This window comes from Cyclopterus lumpus, chromosome 20, assembly GCF_009769545.1.
Source record: "Cyclopterus lumpus isolate fCycLum1 chromosome 20, fCycLum1.pri, whole genome shotgun sequence".
In the NCBI taxonomy this organism is placed as follows: Eukaryota; Metazoa; Chordata; class Actinopteri; order Perciformes; family Cyclopteridae; genus Cyclopterus; species Cyclopterus lumpus.
Genome location: NC_046985.1, coordinates 2918221 through 2944485, shown reverse-complemented (window position 1 = coordinate 2944485; position 26265 = coordinate 2918221). Strand labels below are relative to the sequence as shown.

The following is a 26265-nucleotide window of genomic DNA, read 5'->3' as shown; positions in this document are numbered from 1 at the left end:
AGAAGAGACAAGTTGACACCTTTTGTGCTTCTTCTGTGACAAACCTAACCTTGTCCTTTCTGCTTTCATTGCCAGTCTCTGCTCTCTGACAGTCGAACATCACAATATTTCCATTGTGAACACAATTCCAATTGAACTCAAGAATGTCTCCCGGTCCCCCGTCTGTCCTTCGAGTTTTCTTCTCGACAGCCTTTCATCCGATCCACTTCACACTTTGTGTTCAATGATCTTCTGAGCTTTTTGCACCCAAAATGTGCACGTATGCTTAAAGCACAGCGGGGGCATGCCACTAATGTCAAGGCAGGTGTGTATTTGCGCCGTGCGGGAGCGCGTCGTCGTTCTTAAGACGAGCGCTTCTTTAGAAAAGCTTGAAGTGGAAATACAAAAAGGCCCAAGCAATCAACCGGATCCAAACGAGGTCTTTTTGAAAGGGCACTTCAGCGCCAGCAGTTCCTGAAAGCGGGGATGTCGCGACATTTAGGCTAAACCAGACCTAAGTCCTTCCGAGTCGAACATTGGATTCTGATTAGACGCTTCACTTAAATGTTGGTTGGGTCTGTACGCTACTCATCTATACTACTATACTATCTGGAACAGCTTGTGTGTCACACTGAGCTTCGCGCGAGATGGTGCGATGGGTCGCCGCGCTCACTGTTTCGGATCGTATCACGGCTTCGAGTGATCAATCGGATCGGAAGAACAGAAAAGGAGCGAATAACCTTTTTCAACTTTTGTTTTTTTTCAGCAGCTGGTGTACAAGGCTTTTTTAAAAAATGTACACCAACGACGTGCATTTTAGTGAACCGGGTTGTCAACAGTCGACCCCTGTTAGACGTTGCACCGGTACCAGGAGGGGAGGGAGGACCTCTTGCCCCTAAGAAGTGCCAAAGTCTTAAATCTCCAGCGCCCGCTTTGAGAGCAAGTGGTGGCCAGTGGTTAGCGTGGAGTTAGCAACCCCCTGCTGTAAAGAAGTGCTCCGGGAAAAGGCAACAAAAGAAACCTCAACTCTTTGAAAAGCCCACGTTATCCCCAAAAGAGTTTAAGTCGGAGCCAAGCCGCCAAGTCGCTTGCGGACACAAACACGTCCACGTTTCGTGGGTCACGTTTCAATATCTTGAAACTGATGTTTTCTCTTTTGCTTTACCGCCAATTTTAATTGAAATGTTTTTGTTTGTTTTAATCTATTTCTTTACCGCTCTTCACAATATAATAAATGGGGATTATATGTTTGTATTATATTAACTTAATTTTCTTTCTTTCTTTTTTTTAATCACAAAAACAAGATATTTTCAGGCGAACACACCTGTAGTACAACATTTTTCCAATATTAAATGTGTAAAACTGCAGCTTCCCCCCCCCCGGACGCGACCGAAACCTTCTGCAAAGTCTCGTTCCGGTCCCGGTGCTGCCGACGCAGCGATTTATAAAAAGGCACATTCATCACAGAAATCGCCTCGGCAAGGGGACTAGTTGCCATTTGTCACTTTTACTAGAATGTGTTTGGACTTACTGTCTTGGTCTTCTAATGAACTCAACGAAAGATAGATGTCCTCTTCAACAGGACAAGTCTATGGGTTAAAGAAAAACACGTAATAATGGCATTTAATAGTGGAATAATTTCTTTTTAAAATGTTTTTATTGATGTTTTTATTTCATTTCATTTTAGTGTTTTTTTTTTGCTGGTGCACAAAACGCCTGCAGTTTGTAAATTAAGATGCACAAGGAGTGGACAAAAAAAAAGAGAGAAACTCTTTACCTTTAAAAAGGTTAGACCCAAATAATTAAGAAACACCTTCTTTTTTTTAACTTTCGGGTGGGAACATTTTTATTGGAATTGCGTCATCATCATGTGGATTTCCAGGACTTTAAACCAAATTTCCATGACCAAACATTTTGTGAAATCTCGGTGTGTACACGAGTTTACCTTAAATGACACAAATGAACGAGAGAAAATAGTTTGATTAAAAGAATAAATATGTATACAAATGATTATTCTTTTAATCAAACTGTGTTTGAAAATGTCCACGACTTTTCCAGGTTTTCCATGACCGTACGAAACCCTGCGGAATAAAACCTGAAATAATACCACCGCTATGAGCGCCCGCATCATGTCATATCCACCACCGAGTTTAACAAGTGATGTGAGTGGAAGGCATCGCTCGGCTCGGCCCAAACATAATGTGCGTGGGATGCAAGAAAAAGTAGGGAAGACAGCTCATCACATCATATTAATGTTTCCATTGTTCAGGGAACAAAGCCCTGTTTTTTTTTCGCAAAGCCAACAGAAGGGTTGAGGCCAAACTGCGTCGTTCATGTATAGGAGTGACCAACGGATCCATTTCATTCGCTATTACTCTGGTTGCGGTGTAACCTACGCATGAGGGAGGAGTTCTTTGATCATTTAGCTTGTCTGGCCAGCTGTGTTGGTACTCCCATTTTCATTACATTGCTTCCACCTACACTTCTCTCCTCCCACTCATCCCCCGGCGGGTCTCCGAATGATATTACGGTCTTCTTCGGCCTGAGCCGTGCAAAAACAATGTCTTCACAGGGATCCCCCCCCCCCCCCCCCCCCCCCCCATTGACTATAGAGACCTTTGTCTCATCAGCCTCAGCGTACATATTTTTCTCATCAATCAAAAAACACTTTTTTTGATCATTGTGTTGACCTCCTCACATCTGTGTGATAGGAGCCTTCACTGTTATTGCCAATAAGTATGAAAACAATATGATCTGCAATAACATGCTGCAGCTCTTTTGGTGCATGTGACACAATACACCTAATCAATAGTCTTTTGCCGGTCGTTCTAGTGTTTACAACATCCTGAATGCAACGAACATCATATGACGAGACACTTTTTTTTTTTTTAGCATTTCTTCCCAATCTTTTCATTTCAGAAGAGAAACCCCACATTTGTTAAAATGTATAAAACAATGAAATATTTTTCCAATTTCATAAAAACTGAAAATACTATAAATGTTCTGCCGATATTGATTCAACGCTTATAATCACCTTTCAAGCTAAAGCATTGTCCCACAGTTTAGTATTCTCAGTTTCTGTTACCTCTAATGTGATCACTCTGTTTTATTGCGGTACTAATGGATGAACACTTTGTTGTCGAGACAAAGCAAACACAACAACAACAACAACAAACGGTAGACAACGGCATATAATTTAGTTTAAGTGTGATCTAAAGCTGCCGACAGGCATATTATCTCATCTCTGCCCACGTATCTATCAGGAAATAAAAGAGCAAGAACCCGATCTAGGTGACTCATCCCCCCCCCCCCCCCCATTCCAGAAGTCAATGCCCACTTATTTGTTTGTCGTGTTTTACGTGGGAGCCTTCCTGTGGGTGATAAGATCGGCCGGCTATATGCTCTTTGGTTATTGAAGGTGACGTGTGAGAGCGCTGTCAGCCCAGTGCGCCCGCCTTGTCTTGAAGTAGACGCGCGGGTCAAGGCTCGCAACCCCCCCACAACCCCTCCTCAGACACATGCTAATGAACTTCCCTCATAAAATATGCACAGAGTCCTCCCTGGGGATGGGGGGGGGGGGCTGTGCGGAGGCGTGATTTTGCAGGAATTACGGGAAGAGTCATTTTCCATTATGTCGATGCTAAATGAGTAGTGACCCGAGGGGAGACGGCGCGTCTGACCCGCGTCGAGACAGTTCCTGCCAATTTTGCACGGGGGTGCGGGGAACTTTGCAGATCAGTTTTGACTTTTAAGACGGAGAGAGGAAATTAATGGATGGATGGAGGTGCGCGGCTAACCTCGTTGGGAGTAATCTCCCTCTGAAGACGATGTTCCCAGTCAGTATAATTAATCACAAGACAATGATGTCAATGAGGGCCCCGGTTATGAAATTAGAGGCACGCTCGTCTTCCATTACTGTGCAGCTTATAAGTGCGTTAGGCGAGAGGAGACCGAACAATAAACCAGGTGTGGGAACCATTAACCCGTCTTCATTCCAACCATATTGCGGTTCCCCTTCCTCTTGTTTTCCGTAGTCCTGTGACGAGACCAGAGCCGACCGCCCGGGTGCCGACGTTGCCGTCTGGCTTGAAAACGAGGCGTGAGTTGTTGTTTGCTCCACAGTGAACGAGGCTTCGCAAATTAGGTTATTTCTGGAATATGTCTTTGCGCAGTAGTCTGTGTAATGAAGGATTGTTAATTAAGAGATCACACTTAAGGCCTTTTTAATGATAAAAAATGTGCCGCCTGTCCCGGCATAACTCAGCTGACGTCGGTTAGGCAAACTACTTACTAACACCATTTGTATGTGCAGCAGTTTATTAGATTTTATCTAGACTCGAGGCTTTCAAAGGTCACAATGTGGAGAGGGACTTAGTCGACATAGATCAACTTTTCCATCTTATTTCTGGATATGCTGTAGCTTCGCTCACACACACAAGTTACGTAGCACCCGCATTTCCTATTTGTTTGTAGTCACGCAACAATGGATGCCACAAAGGGAGTTTTTAAGACTTGTATTGTTCTAAAATGGAAATCTACAGCACAAACAAAACTTTTCTGAATATATTCTGGTTATTTATTTTTTTTATTCCTGGCTCAATCGTGCTTCACTCGCGCGTCCCGAATCGGACTCGACGGCTTGACGTGCCGACATCCATCTCTGTAGCTCATTGCTACTTGGGAGACTTGAGCAAAGCCCGCTGGAAGAAAAACACAAATTAAATACGCTTTGTCTGTGAGCCGGATTATGCGTTAGTGATCTTCTGTTTGAGTTGCCTCTTTCATGGAACGACATACCGAGACAATCTCCCGTGACCGCCGATTGTCAAATGTGTTGTCGGAATTAGAGAGAGAGAGAGAAAAAAGCGAAAGCACCTTAAAGAAATCCTGCCCCCCCCCCCCCCCCCCCCCCCCGCGTCGAACTGCCGATCCGTCACGCTATATATCTTCCGGATGCTGACAACCGCACATTTGTGTCAAGTTTCTTTCTCTGTTGGCTATGATTAAAAGCATTAGGGCAGCGTCGGCGAAGCCAAAACATAAAAAAGCTCCTCAGCACCCTGTCATCAAAGTGTCATTAAATAATATATGGCTTTCGACCTCTCTGGGGCAATCAAGGAACGGCGGGGGGGTAACATTGACAGGGCCGCGGCGCAGTGAGCAGTGGCCCGTAATTGAAGGCCAAAATAAAAGTCACAGTTTCCACCGCGGAGACAAGTAATCTGGCTAATTACAGCATAACTCAAGAGTCTGGAGCGATGGTGTTTATGATTGAGATTTCCAGTACGGCGGAAACCACTTATACAAGTCAAATGAATCACTATAACCAGAACATTATTATAACTTTCTTTGTTGTTGGCCATATTTATCATGCAGATAACCATCTAATTGACATTCGTATGTCATTACATGAATACGAATTACTGCTCTGCTATTGATTGGCTCGTGCCGTGTCCCTCACCCAGGGCTCAGTCGGGGTGAGGCTTTCCTGTTTCTCTACATGCTGGCTCTGTCACTGTAGTGTGTGGGTGGTGCATGCTGATGAATGGCGAGGCTTTTTTTTTTTCTCGCTCGCCCAGTTGGTGTCACGGAGGCGGCGACCACGTAGCCAAAGCATCACACAACTGCAGGTGCCTCCATACTGTGGGCAATGGGCAGAAAGCTAACCTTTTTAACTACCATGTTTGCTTTGTTTTCCCTTCAGGTGATGAGCTCCATGTATCTCTGAGTGGGATCCTGAGAAAACTTGCTTTTTTTTCGGGCTCCCCGGACCCCTCACCCGTTCTCCATCCCCCCCGCCCACACAAGTCGTTTCAGCGTGGCTCAGCTCTCATCCCTGGACTTCAACTCGGGGGACCTGAACCTCACAGACCGCCAATGCTAACAAGGAACTGCCTGCTGCTGTTCCTTTGGATTCTCGTCGACGAAGGCTCGGTCTCCTCCCTGCGTCCGCCGTCGCCGGCACTGGGACGCAGCAGGGTGGCGCGGGAGCACGCCAGAGGCTTGGTGGGCCCGATGAGGAATGGGGCGGCCGGATTTCAACGAGTCAAGAGGGGCTGGGTGTGGAACCAGTTCTTTGTGCTCGAGGAGTACATGGGGTCGGACCCGCAGTACGTGGGCAAGGTAAAAAAAAAAGCCTTTTTATTTTTCCAGCTTTTTTTTATGGCGCAGGAGAAGTCGTAAATCACGTTGGAAAAGGAGCTCGGGAGAAATTGAATTGGTGGTAAATGGAGGGAGCGATGGAATGTGAGGGGCGATAAAATAGAAGAAAAGGGAAGAGAAAGGCACTCTAATATATGGCGTTTGAACCACTTTGGCTTCAGATGGGGGCGATATCAACTACACGAAAAAGAAAAAATCGCGATATGTTTATTCATAATTCGCCCGCATATACATACACTGTGTCACAATAATTTGTGCCAGGCCGTCCTTTGGAAACACAACAACGCGCTAATGCATTTCCACTGCACCGACTCTGATGGTTTTTCATTCGGCCCCACGGAAACTAAGCCTCACCTTTTTTTTTTTTCTTCTTTTTTTTTTAATCTAATAATGCTCTCGTTTTAAAGATGTCCCCATTTGTCAGTGTTTTAGCACATAAATGGTTCTCGGGCTCCGGAGGAAAATCCATACATGCTAATGGGAGCCCGTACGTGCATCTCTATGTTGGACTAAACATGACATTGAAGTGGTGAGAGAATCGACGGCGTGGTGGAAATAAATTGAAATTACGGCCCTTGTAAAGCTGTCAGAACATCACAGTTATGAGCCTGGGGATATGCTGACAGCCATAAAAAAAGACAGCGGAGAGGGCCCGATAGCCCGAACTGAGATATACGTCCCCTCCAGACACACATTTTTCTGTCCCCCCCTCACACTCTCAAACCTCTGCTGTGGCTTAACACATTCATAAGTAAACTCTGTTGGGGTTTAAGGCTAAAGTTGTAATTTGGCACTCCTGGCTTACGTAGGATAATAGTAAGACTGACTTATCTGCCCCAGTGCCGCTGCAATCAGCCCTGACAAGCCATGCTGTTTGTGGAAGTCTCTGAGGCTGGGAGCAAGGGGGGGGGGGGGGGAGGCTGCTGTCTGCTGCCCTCCTAAATCACTTAATCCGGGGCTGCTGCACTGCTTCAAAAATAATTGACTGATTCTTTGCCATACGAAAAGCATTTGTAGATGAGATCCTCGGACCTTTGTCGGGACGATCTTAAGGGAAGGGCTTTTGCTCTGGAAATGGATTGTGGCTTTTAACGGGATACAAGTTTAAAGTCTGGGACAGCGGGGTATGTAAGCGATATGTCTTCCATGGAGTTATCAAAGAGCTGTCACAGAGGCTGGCGAAGGGGTGGACGTTTGGTTTTCAAAGCACATAAATGAACCCTAATGGACCGCGGAGACTTCGTGCAATGACTGCGTGTCCGGCAATACATCAACGCCTTGTTGTGATAATGTGTTCGCTCTCGAGTGTAAACATCCGGTGACCTGCAGAGAGAGCTGGCGCTGCAAGCGACTGCTGACCAGCCGAATTTAGAAGACACTCAACATTATTACTTCGATTGTTTATTTGGTACATTCAGTTCTTTCGGTGACGGGAACTTAGGAACCTTTCTTTGTTTGTTTGTTTGTTTCTTCTTTTCAAACCATGTCCGTGACTTCCTGAGAAGTTATGGTTGGTTTGCTTGTTTGCTTGAAATGAAAGTTGTTGTGCTAATTAAATGATAAATACTGTTGTGGAGCAACACTTATTAATCAGACACTTATGATATTGTAATTCATGTCCGTGCTCATGGCTAACATTAACGGAGGTTGCATTGACTTGAATTATGATGCGTTCATGGCTCTACTGAATATGCGTATTAAACAAAGGTAAGTTATATATCGCGATGCTGATTTGTTCAAATGTAATCATATAAAATGTCAAATGAGTACAGTTGTGTGAAGGAGATGTTTTCACAGCAATGCAAAAAAAGATAGAGGAATAATTATGACTCCTAAAATAACTAATCCCAAAATGATTAAAGCAAATACAAGAAGCATGCAAATGCAATCATTTAGATCTTATTTGAATTGTGTATTTCATGCAAATGTCGCCTATAGATGTCGATAACAAAGTAAAAAGTTAGTCAATTGACCAATCCCTAAGCCCCGCCCCTTGCTGCTACTCAGCCCACACTGTCACTCACTCAATACACATTATACAAAGTCTAATTTATGGGGAAAACATAAAGCGAGACCAGAGAGAAGCGTCTACAATAAATCGTTTGAATGATATAATGATGTCAAATTTAGCAAACAGGTGCATCATATACAGAGAGAAGCTAAAGCCTCCAGCTGATCGCCTCGAGACGCTGTTCCTGTACATTTATGTTATTATCACCAAAAAGCAAAAGCAGCATACATTCAAGACGTACGCATCTCTCGTCTTTTATCAGTTGAATCTTGCCATTTGTTTGTGTTTTTCTTGCAAGTCGACCACAGACGAGTGGAGCTTCATAGGCACCGGTGTTACGGATCAAACTGTTTGACTATTAGCTGGCGCCTGGTTGCTCGTAGCGACGGCAGATGTCTTTGGAGACGTCGCGATAGCGTTCGGTTGTCCGTGGTGAACATGCCTGATTGTTTTTCTTTCCGTTTATAACTTCGATACGTGCCCATACGAGTCTGAGGGTTCACTGAACTTGTCAACAGCAGCAAGAAAAGATTGGAGGCCCGCGTTGTGCATCGTCGTCACGGTAACGTAACGGTAATGATCTAATGCTACTCCATCTCTGGGAGGTTTTCCAAAGTAAAAGTCTCCAGAAGGGTGCGATTCGACTATTTTTGTAGAATTGAAAATATCTGAAGTTTACTGACTGTAAACGTTAATTGCAGCTCTTCAAATAACAAACTATCTTGATACGGATTATTGAGATTTTCACATTGAACGGGATATTTCACAGTTAAAACGTTACCTGTGCTCCTTGACATGTTTAAATCACCTCTAGCCTAGTTTTGGCATTTCTGCACATATGTGTGACGTATACAACAACACTGATATATCTGTAGATGATTTATCAGTCCAGCTCTACTAGACTTCAGTGCTGGTTTATCGGTTGCATTATTTTGTACCAGCATTACTATGTTGGCGGTAATTGCTTATAAATGATAAGCACCATAACAAAAAAAAGCTTTGGGTGATATTTAACTGATTATGTAGTCTTTTTTTCAAGTTATTGGATGACGACCATAATCATTTTAGTTAAAACACATTTTAAACCAATATTTACAAAAGATAAACTACTCAAAACACCAAAAAGTCAAATATAGAACTCCCTATGCAAAAGTGAGGCACATTACCCATGTTTGACTCAATATATTATTATCGCATATTATTAAATCACAAACACAATTTCCTCGCCCCACGTGTGCCTCCTTATGTTCCCACAAGGTTGAGGTAAAGATTAGTCCAGAGCGGGGAAGGAGTACTAAAAAACATCCATCTTTTCCAGGCTGTGCTCTTATTTTCAGATTAACGAGTGCAAGCGAAGCAAACATTTATTTTCTTCTGCGACACCAAAAAGAAAAAAAAATATGCCATGACAGCACTTCCACTTGTTTTTCCGGTGGTCTGGCGTGACTACAAAAATAAAAGAGATTGAATTTAGACTCAGGCGTTCGTACCGTTTTAAATGATCGCAACCTGATTTGAGAAATAAAACGGCAAAAAAACAACAACAAGTAGCAGCAACGAATTCATTTGACGGAAGCCATACTAAATATTCATGCCAGAATTTATGTGTTCTCGCTTTTTTTGGTCTGTTAAATTGAGGTGGCGGACATGAACACGAGGAGACCGTCAGAAAGCCTACAGTCAGGATACAGAGCTGCGACTTGCACTGCTTACTTAATTGCCCTCTTTGCTCCCTGAGGTGCGAGTGAGGTCATGACCAGATTCAGCGTGGTGTTTAGCACTATTAGTCCCTCCTGCATCCATTAACAAGGAAGCAACCGCTCCGGGGCCTTGCTCAAGGGCGACTGAGCTGCAGTTGCTAAGGAAGGTGGTTACTCCATTACTCCACTTAGTTACAGTGCCAATAAGATTCCTCCGTGGAAAATGCAACTTGAAACTTTAGAGTGAATCAAAATGTACTTATATTTATGGATGAGATAATATAATCCTTTTATTAGTCTCACAGCAGGTACAAGTTGCACTAATACTGCAACAAAGGGGGCACGAAACCACGATGAACATGTACATAAAGACAAATCAGAGGATGTGCCTTCAACTTCCATCACAGGGCTACTCGTCTGGTTGGAAAGAGAAGTTTGAGTGAGATTGTATAGAAGTCTATGAGAAAATGACCCTACTGATTTATTACTTCAGTAAACTTGAGTTTGTGGTCTCAATCTTTTCTGCTTCAATACAGCATGTTAATTTATTAAATTATGGACCCATTTGAAGTAAAATAGATGGAAAAAGCCTGGTGTTTAAGGCCCGGTTGTGATTGACAGGTCATTGCTTCGGCAATGTCCGGTCTGGTAGTTGTCCGTGTTTTTGACTTTAAAACTTTTACTCTTTCCCAGATCATGGAAGTAATTGCATCATATTTGCCCCCAAAAAATGATTGATTTGAGTTGGGTTGAGTTGTATTTAGTATAACTTCTGGTTGCAAAAAAAAAAAGAAAAAGACGTCAATATCCAAAAACCCTGACGGCGATGGCTAAAAATATCAAGATGGCAAACTCAAGGCATTAAAACTGTTGCACACTCCAATGGCTGGCGTCACGGTGAGCAGGTCTACTTCTTATCCACAGTCTTTCAACGCCATTAACAATAAATAAGCCGCGAGGAAGAAAAATAAAAACACAATCACAAATTTATGACCGTCTTCCTCAACGTTTCTTTCAAAAGATATAAATAAAAGACCCACAGGAAGATGTTTATTATTAGAGAAACACTTTGAGCGCAACCATTTAACATTTAATGCAAGCCCCACACGCTTTGAAAAAAAACTTCTGACAAATCTCCTGTTGACAACAACCACGTTATTGCAGATTAGCAATTAAAGCACAGAAAGCTTAAGGGGGTAAACGTAACAACCCCGTGCGCTCACAATTAGATACTGCGGAGGCCTTTTCCTATGCCGAGCAGTGATTATCTGCAAGAGAAATCTGCCATTAGTGCTGCGGCTGTATATCAACCTTCTCACCCTCCATTAAACTCTCAGTTCAGCAGCTATTCCTTCAGCATTTATTTTGAGCATCGTGGCACTCTCCATTTGAACATAATGGTCATAAATTGCCGTTTGACATATTGTCTCTAGAATTAGAGTAATTTGGCAATTCAGAAATCACTTAACGATCGGCGCTTGTCATTTCTGAGCGTGACTAATATAATGACCCCCTTGCCACCGGCGAGGGTTCAATCAAAAAAAAAAAACAACGCGTCGCTCAGGCGTCGCCATCTTTCAAAATAAAATGTACCTCTCGTTAATCACGCGACGTTGATTGCCAGATCGTTTGTGTTTATTTGCGTCATTCCTACAATAATGTTCTCACTGTAGGCTGAAGACGTGGTTCACTGCCTTGTGAACCCAAAATAAAACAAGACTTGTCTGTGATTTCAGAAATAACCTGATAATAAAAGTCATAACTCATGCGCTCTGCTATATAACTGAGCTAACGGTTAACAGAGGTTGCGTTGAGTTACATTACAACGCGTTCAAGCTCTATTCAGTATTGGGCAAAAGTGAATGAACCATATCACGATATGTTCAAATATAATATAATATTGTCAAATTCAGCACTAAAAATGACTGTTGTTGCTCTAGAAACATTTAGTTGTGTCAAAAATTTCATATCAATAAAGTTATACTAATAAATACATTATTTCTTAAAAATAATACGTCAAAAAGCAAGAAGAACCAATGAAATAACCAACAAGAATAAAGACTACCAAAAAGAAAACAATACCCATCTCAACAAACGATAGCGCAAAGAAATGCTATAAAACTTCAGGAAATCAAACATCATACCCAAAAACAGCACATGCACCGAAGGTTAAAGACAAAGCCAATCAATTTAGAGAGTCTCTAAACCCTCTAAAAAGTCTCCGTACCCTTTAGTGCGATACAGAGCACGTGATGGCGCGCGGTGGCGGTGGCATGCTCCAATGCTCCAATGCTCCCGGTTCAGACACTAGCAGCCAAAAGGTCGCTCATTTAAATACAAGTCAATAAACCACTTTTGCTGGAAAGGGCAGCCCTGTTTCTCCAACAACTTGTTTATTCCTTTGCTTCCTGGCTGACAAGGAAAGACCATCCTTCTCTTTATTGATGGCTCTTCCGCTCACGCCCCAACCCCACACCTGGCTGAGATTTATTACCGATGCGGAGCCCGCGATTTAATCTTCCAATGAGGGCCCAATGAGAAGGACATAAAAGACACTTCAACAAGACTTATGCACCCGGGGACCCAACAAAGACGGATTCCATCATCTGACCGCGTTGAAATTTACCGGCCCTTCGCCGGCGTTGTTAAATACGGTCGAGTAAAAACGCTGTGGAATGTCACGGGCGACTTGCACGTAAACCTGAAACGTGCATGTAAAACCCGAAGAGGCCCCCGTGTAAGAAGCAGCAGACCTGTTTGCGCACCACGGGGGACGGACGACAGCCGGCGTCGTGTGGAAAAACACTTCAGCCGGACCGACTGCAAAGCCGGCGGGTGATTAGCATCCAGTTATCGGCTTCGTGACATGATTGCTTTGCACCGTCCCGCGCAGAGGTTTACCCAATCGCATGCAGAGTGGCCGACGATATAATCTCGTGGATCTATCCATGAAGCGTGTCTGGAGCAGTGACTGATGCTCTGACATATAAAAACAATGCACATAATACACTACTTATACCAGCAGAGCATGAACCTTGGCTCCATCGGTAATACTGTGATTTCATGGTAATTATACACGGGATATTGGTTTGCGGGCCAAGAAACCACAGTAAAATGTGTATTAAATACTCGAATAAAATTTGACGAGATCTCATCCCAAAATTCATCTGGAAATATGCCGCCTTAGTGATGACTAATGTGCAGTAATATGAAAGGATCGCTCTCCTCCAGGTTTTTTGCACGAGGTGCGCCAGTGATTCAGCTGCTCGTTAGAACATATTAAGAGGTTGAGGGCATTTACAATTGTAATGCCGCGTTTATGATGAATGTTGCGGGAATATTCCGAGAGGAACATCTGAAATAAAAAAAAGCTAATGACGCCATTCATCTGTCCTGCCAACGCAATATATTTCAAATATTTCGCCCTCGTGGATAATGGATTTTTCTTCCTGAATTGCCGGGATCGTATATATTTCCAAACGGCGCGGTAATGCCCCCCAATCAGTATCACTTACGACCGCGGTCAACATTTTCCATTTGCTCCTCGACGTTGATGGGCAATATTGCTGCGATTTCGGGTAGAAAATTGCAATTCTGTACGTTGTATCAATAACACTGTATTGTTTAATCAAGTGTGATATGAGAAAAAAAAAGGTGTAATCAAGCCTTAACCGCGGCCTCCAAAATCAATAACAGTCATGTACATACGTTAATGTAATATGTAAAAGAAAAAAATCATTCTCACTCCGCGATATTTGCTATATTTTTGGATGTGAAGCTGCTTCTTCATCGAATCCCGTTAGTCCCTCAGATTGTGGAGGTAGAAGGTAGTTACATCAACAGCCATGCACGGGATTTAAATGGCGCTATCACAGTTTCAGAGGTAAAAAACAGCTTCAAACCACGACTATAGATATATGTCAATCAATCAATCAAATGTGGTCCTCTCACACACACACACACACACGTCCCTACATGTTTTGTTATGTTGCATGAAAACCTTCCGTGTGTGTTTGTATTTGTGTATTTTCCCCTCCGACCCCCCCATTACCTGACAGAGGCACGTCACTCAACCCGGATAGCAACCTCCTGAGCTGTCAGCTGCAAAAGGAACGGGCCCTGAGCCAATATCGATCAGCCCCCTAATAAGCTCCGCGGCGTCCCGGCGCGCTGTTTTCTTTCTATCAGCGGCTCACCGGTGCACCGACCGCCCGCCAAAAGACTCGCCAATGCGGGCAGCCGTGATGCGGTATGACAGGGTGCTGGCAAGGCGACGCACCGACTCGGAACCGCTGCTGACACTCTGTCATCGCGGGGTTCGGTACAGGTTGAACGCCGGGCCGGTCTGAAGGGTAGTTTCAGACCCGGTAATGAAGAGCGGCGTGTAAATAAATCCATGACAGCGGTCGGGCGTAAGGAAGGCCCCGACGGATTCCAGAATGATTTACACTGATTAGCAGCACGACACATGAATTCTGATGGGGGGGGGGGGATGGAGAGTGTTTTTGGCGTAAAGCATTATGTGCATCAAAATCAATTTATGCACACAGTTGTATGAATATACGATGAACGGTTTACATATTTATGCGGCACGCCGGGAAATATCAGTCAAGACGTGTGCTCATGTTAGACGAATAGGAGACGGAATATGATACACTGACTAAATGTTTTTTTTCTTCACATTTCCAGTAGGTAGCGCAATGGTGAAACCCCCTGAAAAATATACAATTATCGCTTTTGGTTTTCTCATTAAATGACATAAAAGACGTATGTTCGAACCCTTTTTCTTGGTGTGTGCGAGTCGCGGCCTCCGTAAGCATTTACACTTTTTATTTATTTACAGAGGTTGGTTACGTTCTCCTCGCGAAATCACTCTAATTAATCAATATGCGGCTTTACTGCATAACAAATGAGGGACCGTCCGTCCGTGTGCCACAACTCCAGAGAGGAGCCGGGAGGCTCCGCCCCATTTCAGAGAGCCAATACTCCCCCCCAGTATTGTAAAATCGCTGACCTAAGTGTGCGACTACTTCACAGCCGGTAGAGATGAGCCATCATTCTTCCCCGTTGTTGCGCAGCTTGGGTCAATAGAAGTATTTTCCCTAATAGCAGATGAGTAATGGGCCTGCCGATATTTGTTTTGACAACACTGCCGATGCTCCAGAGAGGGCAAGATGGCCGACTGGCGAGTGCGAACACAGTGGAAACCGTAGGTCACGGCTTTGAGCCTGCAATGTCTAATGCATGTCCATGAGACGGCTATAAATCCTGGCATAATCGAGCCAAAGCAACAACAATAACAACAACAACAGCAGCAGCAGCAGCTACGTGATCACTGAAACATACAAATAACTTGTGAACACAAGAAACACAACAACAAAAAAGCAGCACAAATACAAACGCCACGAATGCAAACACAATCACTCAAACAGATGGTGCGAGTTTAGCTGCTAACGGGTGAATCTTAGATTTCATTTCCTTCGCGCTACCTGTTTCTTTTTATAGCGGCAGACGTCAACTCGGTACCCGGAGCAGCTTGATAATTATGCTCGTCGTGATAAAATGTGAACGTGAAGATATATTCCTCGGCGTAACGTGGGTGCGCGTGATGGTGATGGTGATGGTTGTGTCTCCGCGAGCCGGCTCTCTGTTCGGTCACCGGGGCTTTGCGTTAACCACATTTTGGGATCGACATACGGTTATTATCACTGAAGCCATCGTTTGAATTGTGCACAAAGAGACGCCGTTTTGTTGACACAATTGTTATAAATTGGGAACAACTGTTACAGGAAAAGGAATTTCCTTTTATTTCTTTTCTTTTTTTACTCTCTTTAGTGAAATCACTCCTTTTTTCTTTTGACGCACTGTTAAACGCGGCTGTGACTGATTCTGCTTCTTGTCTTTTGAGTGTTTTATAGTTTAAAAGAAGCCCCTTGTCTGCCTCCCCTGTTAATGAATATTTTCTTTGTATAATTAATTACCATTGTTAAGAGTAATGGGTTTTTTAATTAATATCAGTCAACTTTCACTTGGCCTATAATTAATGAGGCAATGTGCCTATGCTTTTTTAAATATTTGCATTTCTTCTGAATCGTTTGCAGGTGCCTCTCCCGGGTACCAGTAATGAATCAATACGCGCTCCGAGTTTGTGTTTTTATTCTTATTCTTGTCAGTCAAATGACAAACAAATACAAACACCCCTTTGATCATCGATACAAAGTGATGATTCATCCAAAAGTACACACAAATATGACTCCGCCCACGTGGCAGAGTACACTAATCCAGCTTCAGTTCATGAGAATTACTCTTAAGACTGAACAAGTTGTTATTATTATTATTATTTACTAAGTTATAGTATGCAAATCAAAAGAACTGGCAAACGGATACAGCTCTACGAGGTATAGACGTCATTGTTTGATGTTTGAGTGACAGATAAATGTATTGTGATACAATTAAATCTCACAGCAGTATTCGTTGTGACGCGTGCATGATTGACAGGTCTCCTGTCAGCAGTGGGGTTGTCTCGGCCCGTCCGCCGCTGTGATCTCCTCCGCGACGCCACGAGCGGAAAAGAGGAAACAACGACTTATCAAAACGTGCTCCCGCGAGCGTCGTCATGTCATCTGCGATTACGGGGTTACAAAACAATAGGGGGAACAGAGATGCAAAACATCTCCCGTGTTGTTGCAGGGATCTGATGTAAGCGTGCAGCGCGAGAATGTTTTATTAAAGACGAGGGCGAAACCTGGAAAGCGCACGTTTCTGGGGAGCACCGGAGGGCAACAACACTCCAACCAGACTGCTGACAGCCAAAAAAAGGCCCCGCAAGAAATAGCCGGCTTTCATTTGGCTCAACTGGAAATGCAATTGCCAGATGATTGCGTTATGTCTGTTTCATCTACGGCTACAAAAAAAAAAAAAAAAAGCACAAAGAAAAGCACACACACAAAAAGATATCCATCCCCCTGGTGTATCGACACTTTACAAGTTAAAGCTTATAACTGTTTCACATTAAAGAAAAACAAAAACACTTGCAAAGACTCAAGCACTCTTTTATGTTTGTCAAGGATCTACACACACGAGGAGGAAATCTCGCTGGGTTTGATCGAGTAATTATTCCTCTTCAGCCTCACCTACAGACGTGCCAGACGCATCATTTCACACAACCACCTAGTACTACGATCATCACTGCTCCAATAAGTACTTCCCAATCTATATTTATATATATATATATATATATATATATATATTCTGATGGGAGCACTTTAATTAGAGAGGGGGCTCTCTGCCCAATTTTACAGACGACGACTGTGTAACCATTTTCCAACAAAGCCGGATGGAGAGAAACAGTTGGCAATAGCACTGACACACACACACACACACACTCACATGCGCGCGCGCAGGCACGCTAATAGTGTCCAAGATAACGGCCTCTGAACCCGAAAAAAGGAAAGATAGAACGGATGTATGCCCAGAAGACATGTGGAGGGCTTTCGGTGTATATGTGCCGCCGTTCGATCCATCACGGTATCCATTTGCAACTCTCCATCAAGGATTCTTCCGACTGGAATAAAAACCACTCCCGCAGTAGTGCAGCTGCATTTCACCGAGTCAACCCATCATAATCCAAAAGAACACATCGCCGCAGCAGGTGGCACGAAACCGACTCGCATACATACAAAATAGGCAACTGGCACTTTGGCCAAGCGGCACAGAATACTGTAGAGATAATATCCCACCTTTTTTTTGGAGGGGATGTGCACACCCAAACAAGCGCATCAAAACTGGGCAACATATGAATATGATTACATACCATGACGAATGAATTCAAGGTCACATAAATATTTAATGGTCTCCCGACTTTGATGCATGAAACCGAGTTACGCGGCTTTGCGGCGTTGATAACTCACAAGTTTCGACGCGATACATTTTAATAACGCAATATGACTCGGATCCTGACGCACACGTAACAGTCAATACATTGTTGTGAATCATCTCTCGAGCTCTTCGTGTACACACACACACACACACACATACACGTATCAAATGTAACTGCCAACAGCTTTTCATCAAGCAGCACAGTATGAACGGAGAGAAGACGCCCAGGCGGCCTCCAACAAAGGTATATTATCCTATATCTTTGAAGTCCACGGACAAATCCATCCCATTTCTTTCCCACGTTGACAACAGGAATATCTGGAGACGTCCACCGAAGTTCGCCCTCTGCGTGTTTTTGTTCCTGACCTTCATTCCAGTGTTAGTTTCGACGCGCGTGTCCCGGCGGGCGAGCTCGACGACGACGCGACATTGAGCTCGCTCCGTTCCCACGGTGACGGCGAGTTGTACCCCGGGGGTAAACCCCCAAATTGTGCGACAAAACGATCGGCGGGTTCCGCGTATTTTTTGAACGTCCCTCGTTTTGTCTCCTCGTAGCGAGGGTTCAAAGGCTTGCGTCTGGTTTGCATAATAATTCGACACTGTAATTTTGCACAAAGCGTGCCATAAATGGGGATGTTTACCATTAAGCTGCTACAATTTGCGAGTTGTCAATCTCGCGATGGGGCGAAGCGTCACATTAAACGTGGGCATGACACTAATACCAATAATTATAGTAACCCTCAGCTTTAACGCCCACAATTAAATTGTGTAAAAATTCAAAATAGGCTACAGTAGGAGTGGCATTTTTCATATTGCACACAGAATAATTAATCTTAAATCACTATTAATCCACAGTCACCAATTTATCATGATAAATTGGTGACTGTGGATTAATAGTGATTTAAGTGTACACTTTGGTTTTGATTATGTACATAATCAGTGTGTTGTTCACAGTATTATTTATATAGACAACCCTAATAATCTACATTTTAGATGCGCTCATTGCATAACATGCACTGGGACCTAGTTGTAATGCAACAAGGGTCGTGGACTAGAAATAGTTTCCCCCTCGCACACATTTGAATACCGATGAATAATGCACCGTGGGTGAGAACATCATAACGCGACGCTATTATTGTTTCAACCGGACAATTTGCACTGAGTGACCAAACTTCTCCACCGTGCGTTTGTGTGCTCGTGTCTCGGTTTGTTTTGTAAAACCCTACGGAGACTTTTATGTAGCCGCATCCCAAATATCCACTCATCTTCCAACGCTGCAATCATTCACGGAGGTTCGCTGGATAATTGGCCCGTGTGCAAATGATGGTTTAATTACCTGTGGGGTGGAAGGGAAGAGGCTGAGTAACTGCACACAAAAAAAAGAAGAAAGAACAAGACAGCGTCGGCGTGAGGACTCACTCTGTCGTTAGCTAGTGCGCGGCAGCTGCACCGAGGTGGAGGTTAGCTAAAGCTCACGGCAATGGCAACTAAATGATTTAGATAAGGAAAGGGGACAGAATGTGGTCGGAGGGATGGGGGGGGGGGAATATCCCACCAGCATGCCATTGGGCATGAGTCGGGAATCATATATACAGTATGTGGCCCAATGATATCAGAATGCAATTTACAGCTACGGTATTATTATTGCTAGCAAGCAGGCACACTTGACACTTTAATTTTTTTAATTTTTATTTCCTCTATAATTTAAATTCTTTATTTGTATTGTATATTTGTAAAAACATGTTTTGCTGCTGCGTCAATAAATTTCCCCCTGGGGATGAATAAAGTAAAATCTAATCTAATACCAACATTCCCAATATTCAAAAAAATGACCCAAAGTCAATACTAAAGTGTAGAATTAGAGGTTTCCTGTCAATTAAACCAGAAGCCAGCAGGTACCGGCTGGCCACATGCTCTTGCTTTACAACGCTTAAAATAGCTGTCCTTGTCTCAAGGAATAATAATACCGCTGCTCGAGGGCGGAGGTGGAAAAATTCCAATGCCGTCGGATGAGAAGGCAAAATATCCTTATCCATGTACGGCGATGATGGCGTCGCATTAGAGCTCTTAAATATTTAAAAGGATTTGAATTCTATGACTGATCCTCTCCCGGGGAGGCAAACATAACTATGTCAATAGGCTTTCCGCCACCGGCCCAGAGTGTGTTTGTCTTGTACAAAGAGAGCTGCCGTGGCCCCCTGGATCTACATTAACAAAGATGTTCTCTGGCTGCAGGAGCGAGATTTGGCAACTGTGCCGAGTCGTCTGGTCACAGGCCTCCGCTGTCGGGCGGCGGCTTTGGAAATGGTTTGTCATCGAGTATTTACCTTTTTTTGTTTTTCGCCGCCACTCTCGCTGGAAAGATTTTAGAGTCCTCCGCGAATAGCGACGGGTCCGCGATGCCGAAGAGTTATCGCTGCAGCGTAATTGCACAGAGAAGGATCAATTATTCATGAGAGATTTAGCCTCATTAATCTGTGAAAAGTAGGATCATTTTATGTTTTTTTTTTCCTCTTTGGTTTTCGCAGATCTTTGCAGAGACACGAATTTGCTCTTTGATGCGCAGCCATGTTTCCTCGACTGTCTCCGTGAAACATTGTTCTTTGACGGCTCCTCCCCGGCGCTTTTCAATGAATCATTATCTGTGCCAATGTTTGCACTCAACCTGACATTTTCTTATTCCCCCCCTTTTTTCTTTTTTTTTTTTTGTCTTGCAGCTGCACACTGACCTCGACGGGGGGCACAGCGCGGTGAAGTACACTCTCTCGGGAGACGGGGCCGGCTCCATTTTCACCATCGACCAAACGACCGGGGACATCCACGCCTTAAGGAGTCTCGACAGGGAGGCGAAGCCTTACTACACCCTCCGCGCCCAGGCTGTCGACATCGACACCAACAGGCCCCTCGAACCCGAATCGGAATTCGTCATCAAGGTTCAAGACATCAACGACAATGAGCCGAAGTTCCTGGAGGGACCGTACACGGCCACTGTGCCCGAGATGTCCCCAGTAGGTCAGTGGCCGAAGCTCGTGCTTTGCTTGATTGATACGAATCCTTTGCTCCCCTTGAACCACAGAATGAGAAGGTTTCACGAGCATCACAGGAACCACCAGAGGGGCAAAGCCGCTCACCCCCCCCCCCCCCCTAGAGTTTGACATTTCACAGTTAGTTATTCTCGGTGTGCCCTGAGTATATTTCTTGGCTTTGTCTTCAGATATTCTTTCCCGACCCCCTAAAGGGAGAACGGATCAACGTGATTCGCCGCGAGAACGGTTCCTCTTGATCTAAATGCCACCGAAGCCTTGAAAACTCAAAAAAAAAAAAAAAAAAAAAAGTATCAAGGCCTCGAGAGTATCCGCGAGTATGAAAAGAAAGAAAACGAGCCGGTAAAAACTCGTAAAGCTGCGGCAACAGTTTAAAATCTGAGAAGCTTTCAAATTGATCATAAACACGTCCGGTGGGGCGGCGCGGTGGTCTAGTGGTTAACGCTTGGTTTACGACCTTGCGTGTTCTCTGGCTTTGCTCCCACAGTCCAAAGACACATGCAGGTTATGGTAATTAATATCTCCTTGTGTCTGTGACGAGTCTGGGAACCGGTCCAAGGTGAACCCGGCCTTCGCCCTATTTCAACGAGAATAGGCTAAAAACAAAAAAAAACTGTCTTTAATTTCACATTTATATCTCCAGCCTGCATATTTTTAATTTATCTGATAATTTCTAGACTATTTGTTACATGTAATCTGACATGAAAGGCTGGCGGATTGGTTTACTGATGAGAGGATGAAAAAAAAAGAAGAAAAAATACCTTTTTTATTTAATAGAAAGTAATTAACTTTCTTTCAGATAATAACAGCGTGAAATGTTGTTATCACATTTAAAAAAAAATTCTAAACCGTTCCACCCTGTTGTTATGGGATACATGCTTGATTTATCATTGTCATTGTCTAATTTGATGATAGGCAGGTCTGGAAAAGTAATTTATTTGCTTTTTCTTTGCATGAATGGGATACCTGCCGTTAACTTTAAATATATTCATCAAGTGTTTCAGTTTCATTTGGTTGTTGAACTTCTGAGAGACGGATTGAAAAAAGAACGGTCCAAACTAAATAAACTTTTAATCCCCATATAGTGCTGTAGATTTTGTAGGTCAACAGGAAGTTAGCATCGTACTGGTTTCCCTCGACATAAAGCCAATGAGATTTTTTCCATTTGGATTATTTCATGAAATAAGCTCTGTGGAAAACCCAAATCCATGATACTTGAACTTTTTGTTCGGCAAGATAATCTCCACGCCACTTTTCATTATTTTCTCTGGATTTGACTCTGGATCCCACATTTCCCATGATGCAACAGGAACGCATCTTTCATTAGATGTGTACTGCACAGCATGGAGCATAAATGTGATCCAGAACTTGGGCAACAATATCAAATCAATCCAACTGCAAAGAAATTGAAAACTCGAGACTGTAGGTTTAAAAATACTAATTTTTTTCTCTTGAAGCCATAAAAATCACAACTAGGAACGTTAAGCTTTTCTAAATTATGCAGAGTGACACCACTATCAGAAATATCCAAGCTGATAATACAACTGTGAGTCTGAACCCCCCCCCCCCCCCCCACACACACACACACACACACTTTATGTGGGAAGTTATACAGTATATTCATCAACCCAACTAAAGTCCTTATCAATATTTATAGCAGCGAGACCCGTGTGATCAATGGGTTCATTAACTGTTACGTCCTTCTCGATATCTTTGGCCCCTTTTGAATGTGTTTTTATTATTCTTATGTTAGCAGGGAGAGATGCTGAATATTAATATGCATTATAATGGAGACTATGGACAGATATTATGACATCAATCATGGCGATAATCTCTAGTTTATCCCCGAATCGCTAAGAAAGCGACAGAAAAAGTTCCTCAGTGAGTGATTAGTCGATTTTTTACCAATAGTCAATATAATATCTGAACATGTGACCCCTCACAAGTCCTCATCGGTCTTAGTGAAAAACTAAAAACATCCGTATGCGTCGTGCACTGCGCCGCGTTAATTGGTTCACCCTGCATTACATTACGTTGATTTGTCGCATATTGTGATGTAAACCATATTTAATTAAGTCTATTTTCTCCAGCGAGCTCTCTCACACACACACACATCTGGATTTTCAAACAATTGCGTGAATGGAATTCAACCGCCTTGTTTATTGTCTCACACTGATGGGGGGGGGGGGGGGGGGGGGGGCTCTCGCCTGCGAAGCTCAAAGGCTTTTAAACTTTCCCCGCATCAGAGCTCGTGGAGTTGTGGCTTTCCTTCCCCTACAGATGCACTGAAACACGTGTGTGTGTGTGTGTGTGTGCACGATGCAGTCCTTCTTCCCCTAGCATGTCCAATCAGGCCGATTGCGACGCTAATCTCCCTCGCCTAATGTTTTAATGCCACTGTCACCGCTGAGCCCGTTTAATGCACGGCGAGTTCTCCGCAGACGGCCGGCGGCGTTCGAATCGACCGTGTAAATGTCCGGTCGGCGTCACCCGGTTCACGGACGTGCCCCTTGAGATGCTGCAGTCTAGAAACATATTCTTTTACACAGCATGTTGGTGATAGATGGAACCCGTCAAACTTCTCTGCAGCTGAAAGCCACCAGGCTCGCGGATTGAAATAGTCCGGCTGACGCAGCGTTGATATTTATATTTATGTTTTTTGGGTTACCCCTCCCCTTAAACTGTAAACTCTGGATTGAGCCTGCTGAATTTAAACACACGGTAAATAAGGAGCGTGTTGAACGCCAGCGAGTTAATGAGGATGAGCCGAAAACCCTCCAACAAGTAATTATTCTGTCCTCTTAACCCGGCGGTTTGGAACGCCTCCATCCTGAAGCTCTTCCTGCCGCGGCGCCTTTGTTTTCTTAACGGCAGCATTGTTTAATGAAGAGCCTCTTTTTACCCTCACTTTATTTGTTTTTAAGTGCAAATGTGCAACTCAAACATACAGTCCCCCTCCTCCTCTTCCTGCTCCTCGACCTCCTGCTCATCCTCCTCCTCCTCTTCCTCATTACACCCCATCAGCGACTTTGACGGTTCATTACTAGCCGCGGCTCTCTCGGCTGCGATTCATCATTCATTAGTGTCAGGTGGAACTTCAGAGAGTTTGGAATGGCGGTCTCGTGAGGTAACAAATTAAGTCAAAGTCAATATGTCTTTCCACCTTCCCCCTCCCCCTCCCCCTCCCTCCCTCAGGGACGTATGTGACGCAGGTGACGGCCACAGATGCAGACGATCCCACCTATGGAAACAGTGCCAGAGTGGTGTACAGCATCCTCCACGGCCAGCCGTACTTCTCCGTTGATCCCAAAACAGGTAAAGTACCTTTTTTCCTCTACGGCTCGGTGTAAAGTTCACGAGCATCGTCAGTTATTTAGGCGATTAGTCATGAATCGTACGTATGATTTAAGTGTCTCGTTAACCGGTCAGTCCCATAATGCTGGGTCGGGGGCCCGGTGGTGGTACGCAGGAGATTTTTATTCGGGGACGGCAAATAAATTCACATTATTTCTTCCGTGGTCTTTAATTTTATTATTTATATCTGCAGTTCACCTTTGAGCCACAAGAGGGAGCCTGAATGTTTGTACTGTTCTGATAAGTATACGTTCTACTTATAACGTTGATTATTAAATGAAAGGCTAGCGTAAAGAAGGGTAAGTTATAACAATGGATATTGTTTAACTTATAACTGAAAAAACTGCATTTACTTGCTCTCATTTATAAATTATGAAAGAAAGTTGCGATAAAAAAAAAACTCTAAATCTCTTAATTATGGCTTGTTTAAGATAATTTGAGGCGACGCGGAAACAATAATAATAATGTTCAGGAACATTACGCACACATCGGCTCTTATGATTTATATATTAGGCCTTCTGTGAAGTTGGTTATTTGTCATTTTAGATAAAAACAGGACCAATCGTATTCAAAACACGGCATTTAAATCATCATCGGCATTAATATCTCGCATTTTAGCTTCAGAGAGAGGCGCATCAACTATCGTCAGACGCTACAATTAATTTAAAGTAGAGTTCGCAGCTCTTGTTGCTAGCTTGCATTGTTGGAGGAGCGCCATCACTTCTGGAAACTCATCATAAGAAGCACCAGGGAGTAAAATGTGGCATTATTTAAGTCAGTTACGCGTTATTTACCGCTGCACTCTGCCGGTGCAGGCGGGGGCCCGTTGTCGGGGGTGGGGGGGGGGGGGGGGCAGGCGACCGCTCCGCATCCTGCAACGCCTTCACAGCGCCAGTGTTTTATCTGGTGGCGGTTCAAAGCGGATGGAAATAGGTTCACGCCGTGGCAGATACGGTGGAATCTGTTGCCGATTACAGCCGCTCATCCCTGAGCTTTTTACAGGGCAAAAACTGTGTGTTAAAAAAAAAAAAAGAAGTGTTAAAAGTAAATATTTGCTCTGCTGGGCCTGCATTTAATCTTCAAAACGCACATCGAAAACAGGAATAAACACCGAGAGGAAAAAGGTGAACAAGGGTAGTGTGTGTGGAGGGGGGGTGGGGGTGGGGGTGGGGGGGGGGGGGGGGGGGCATGCTTAAATCTCCCTGCATGTTACAGAATGACCCGTCTCTCCGAAAAAAGATGAATTGATAACAAATAATAATAGTCTTTTGATTTTGTGCACACACATGTGTTGGGGGGGGGGGAGGGGTCTGCGGATCAAATGGTACTTCCTCACTGTATTAGATGGAGAAGAGGTGCAGACCCACCTTCCTTTTAGCCCGCCAACCTCCCACTGACCTGGCTATTAATCTGCAGTACAAACGCTCTCTGATCTCCGGGTCTCTGATCCTGGAGTGAATCATTATGTTGGCTTCTCCAGAGCTCCCCGTTGAATGTCAAGCGTCTCCAGTTTGTGAAATGACCTCTATGTCGGCCTTGAGGAATGTGCGCTTGTGCAATTGGCATCCCGGTGTATATATATATATATATATATATATTTTTTTTTTAAGGATCTCGTGTTCACCACGTCTTCCCCCTTTGTGCCTTCTTTTGATCCCTCCATCTCTCTCTTCACCACGCCAGGTGTTATAAAGACCGCGTTGCCCAATATGGACCGAGAGGTGAAGGAACAGTACCAGGTGTTAATCCAGGCCAAGGACATGGGGGGCCAGCTGGGGGGGCTGGCCGGGACCACCACCATCAACATCAGCCTCAGCGACGTCAACGACAACCCGCCCAGGTTCTCCAAAAGTGAGTGCGCCTCTTTTTTTTCAGTCGGTAATTTAGAAACCAAAATGGCGTTTAAGCAACGATAATGCAGATGTTCTGACGCAGGTTCACACATTTTATGATCGGGAAATAAACAGTGTGCAATTACAACAAGGCGGGGGGGGGGGGGGGATTCATCATGTCTACTCCGCTTAATTGTTTTTTATTACTCGTCATTACGTGGCTGTTTATTTAGCATAAATAAAACCAGGACGGGTGTTATTCCGCTCATGGGGCATCCGGCTATATTTAGACCGGGGGCCTGAGC

The 26265-nt window shown here is 44.0% G+C and overlaps 1 protein-coding gene across 1 annotated transcript in view; it reads left to right on the top strand.

Annotated features, from left to right (window-relative positions):
* The first annotated feature begins 5856 nt into the window (after window positions 1–5856).
* The window catches only part of LOC117749460 (cadherin-12-like), a 53043-nt gene continuing 32634 nt past the window's right edge, over window positions 5857–26265 (top strand). The window contains exons 1-4 of the mRNA XM_034560020.1: window positions 5857–6102; window positions 20448–20742; window positions 23970–24089; window positions 25812–25979. Of these exons, the coding sequence (XP_034415911.1) occupies window positions 5857–6102; window positions 20448–20742; window positions 23970–24089; window positions 25812–25979 (829 nt within the window). The remainder of the gene's footprint in view (window positions 6103–20447; window positions 20743–23969; window positions 24090–25811; window positions 25980–26265) is intronic.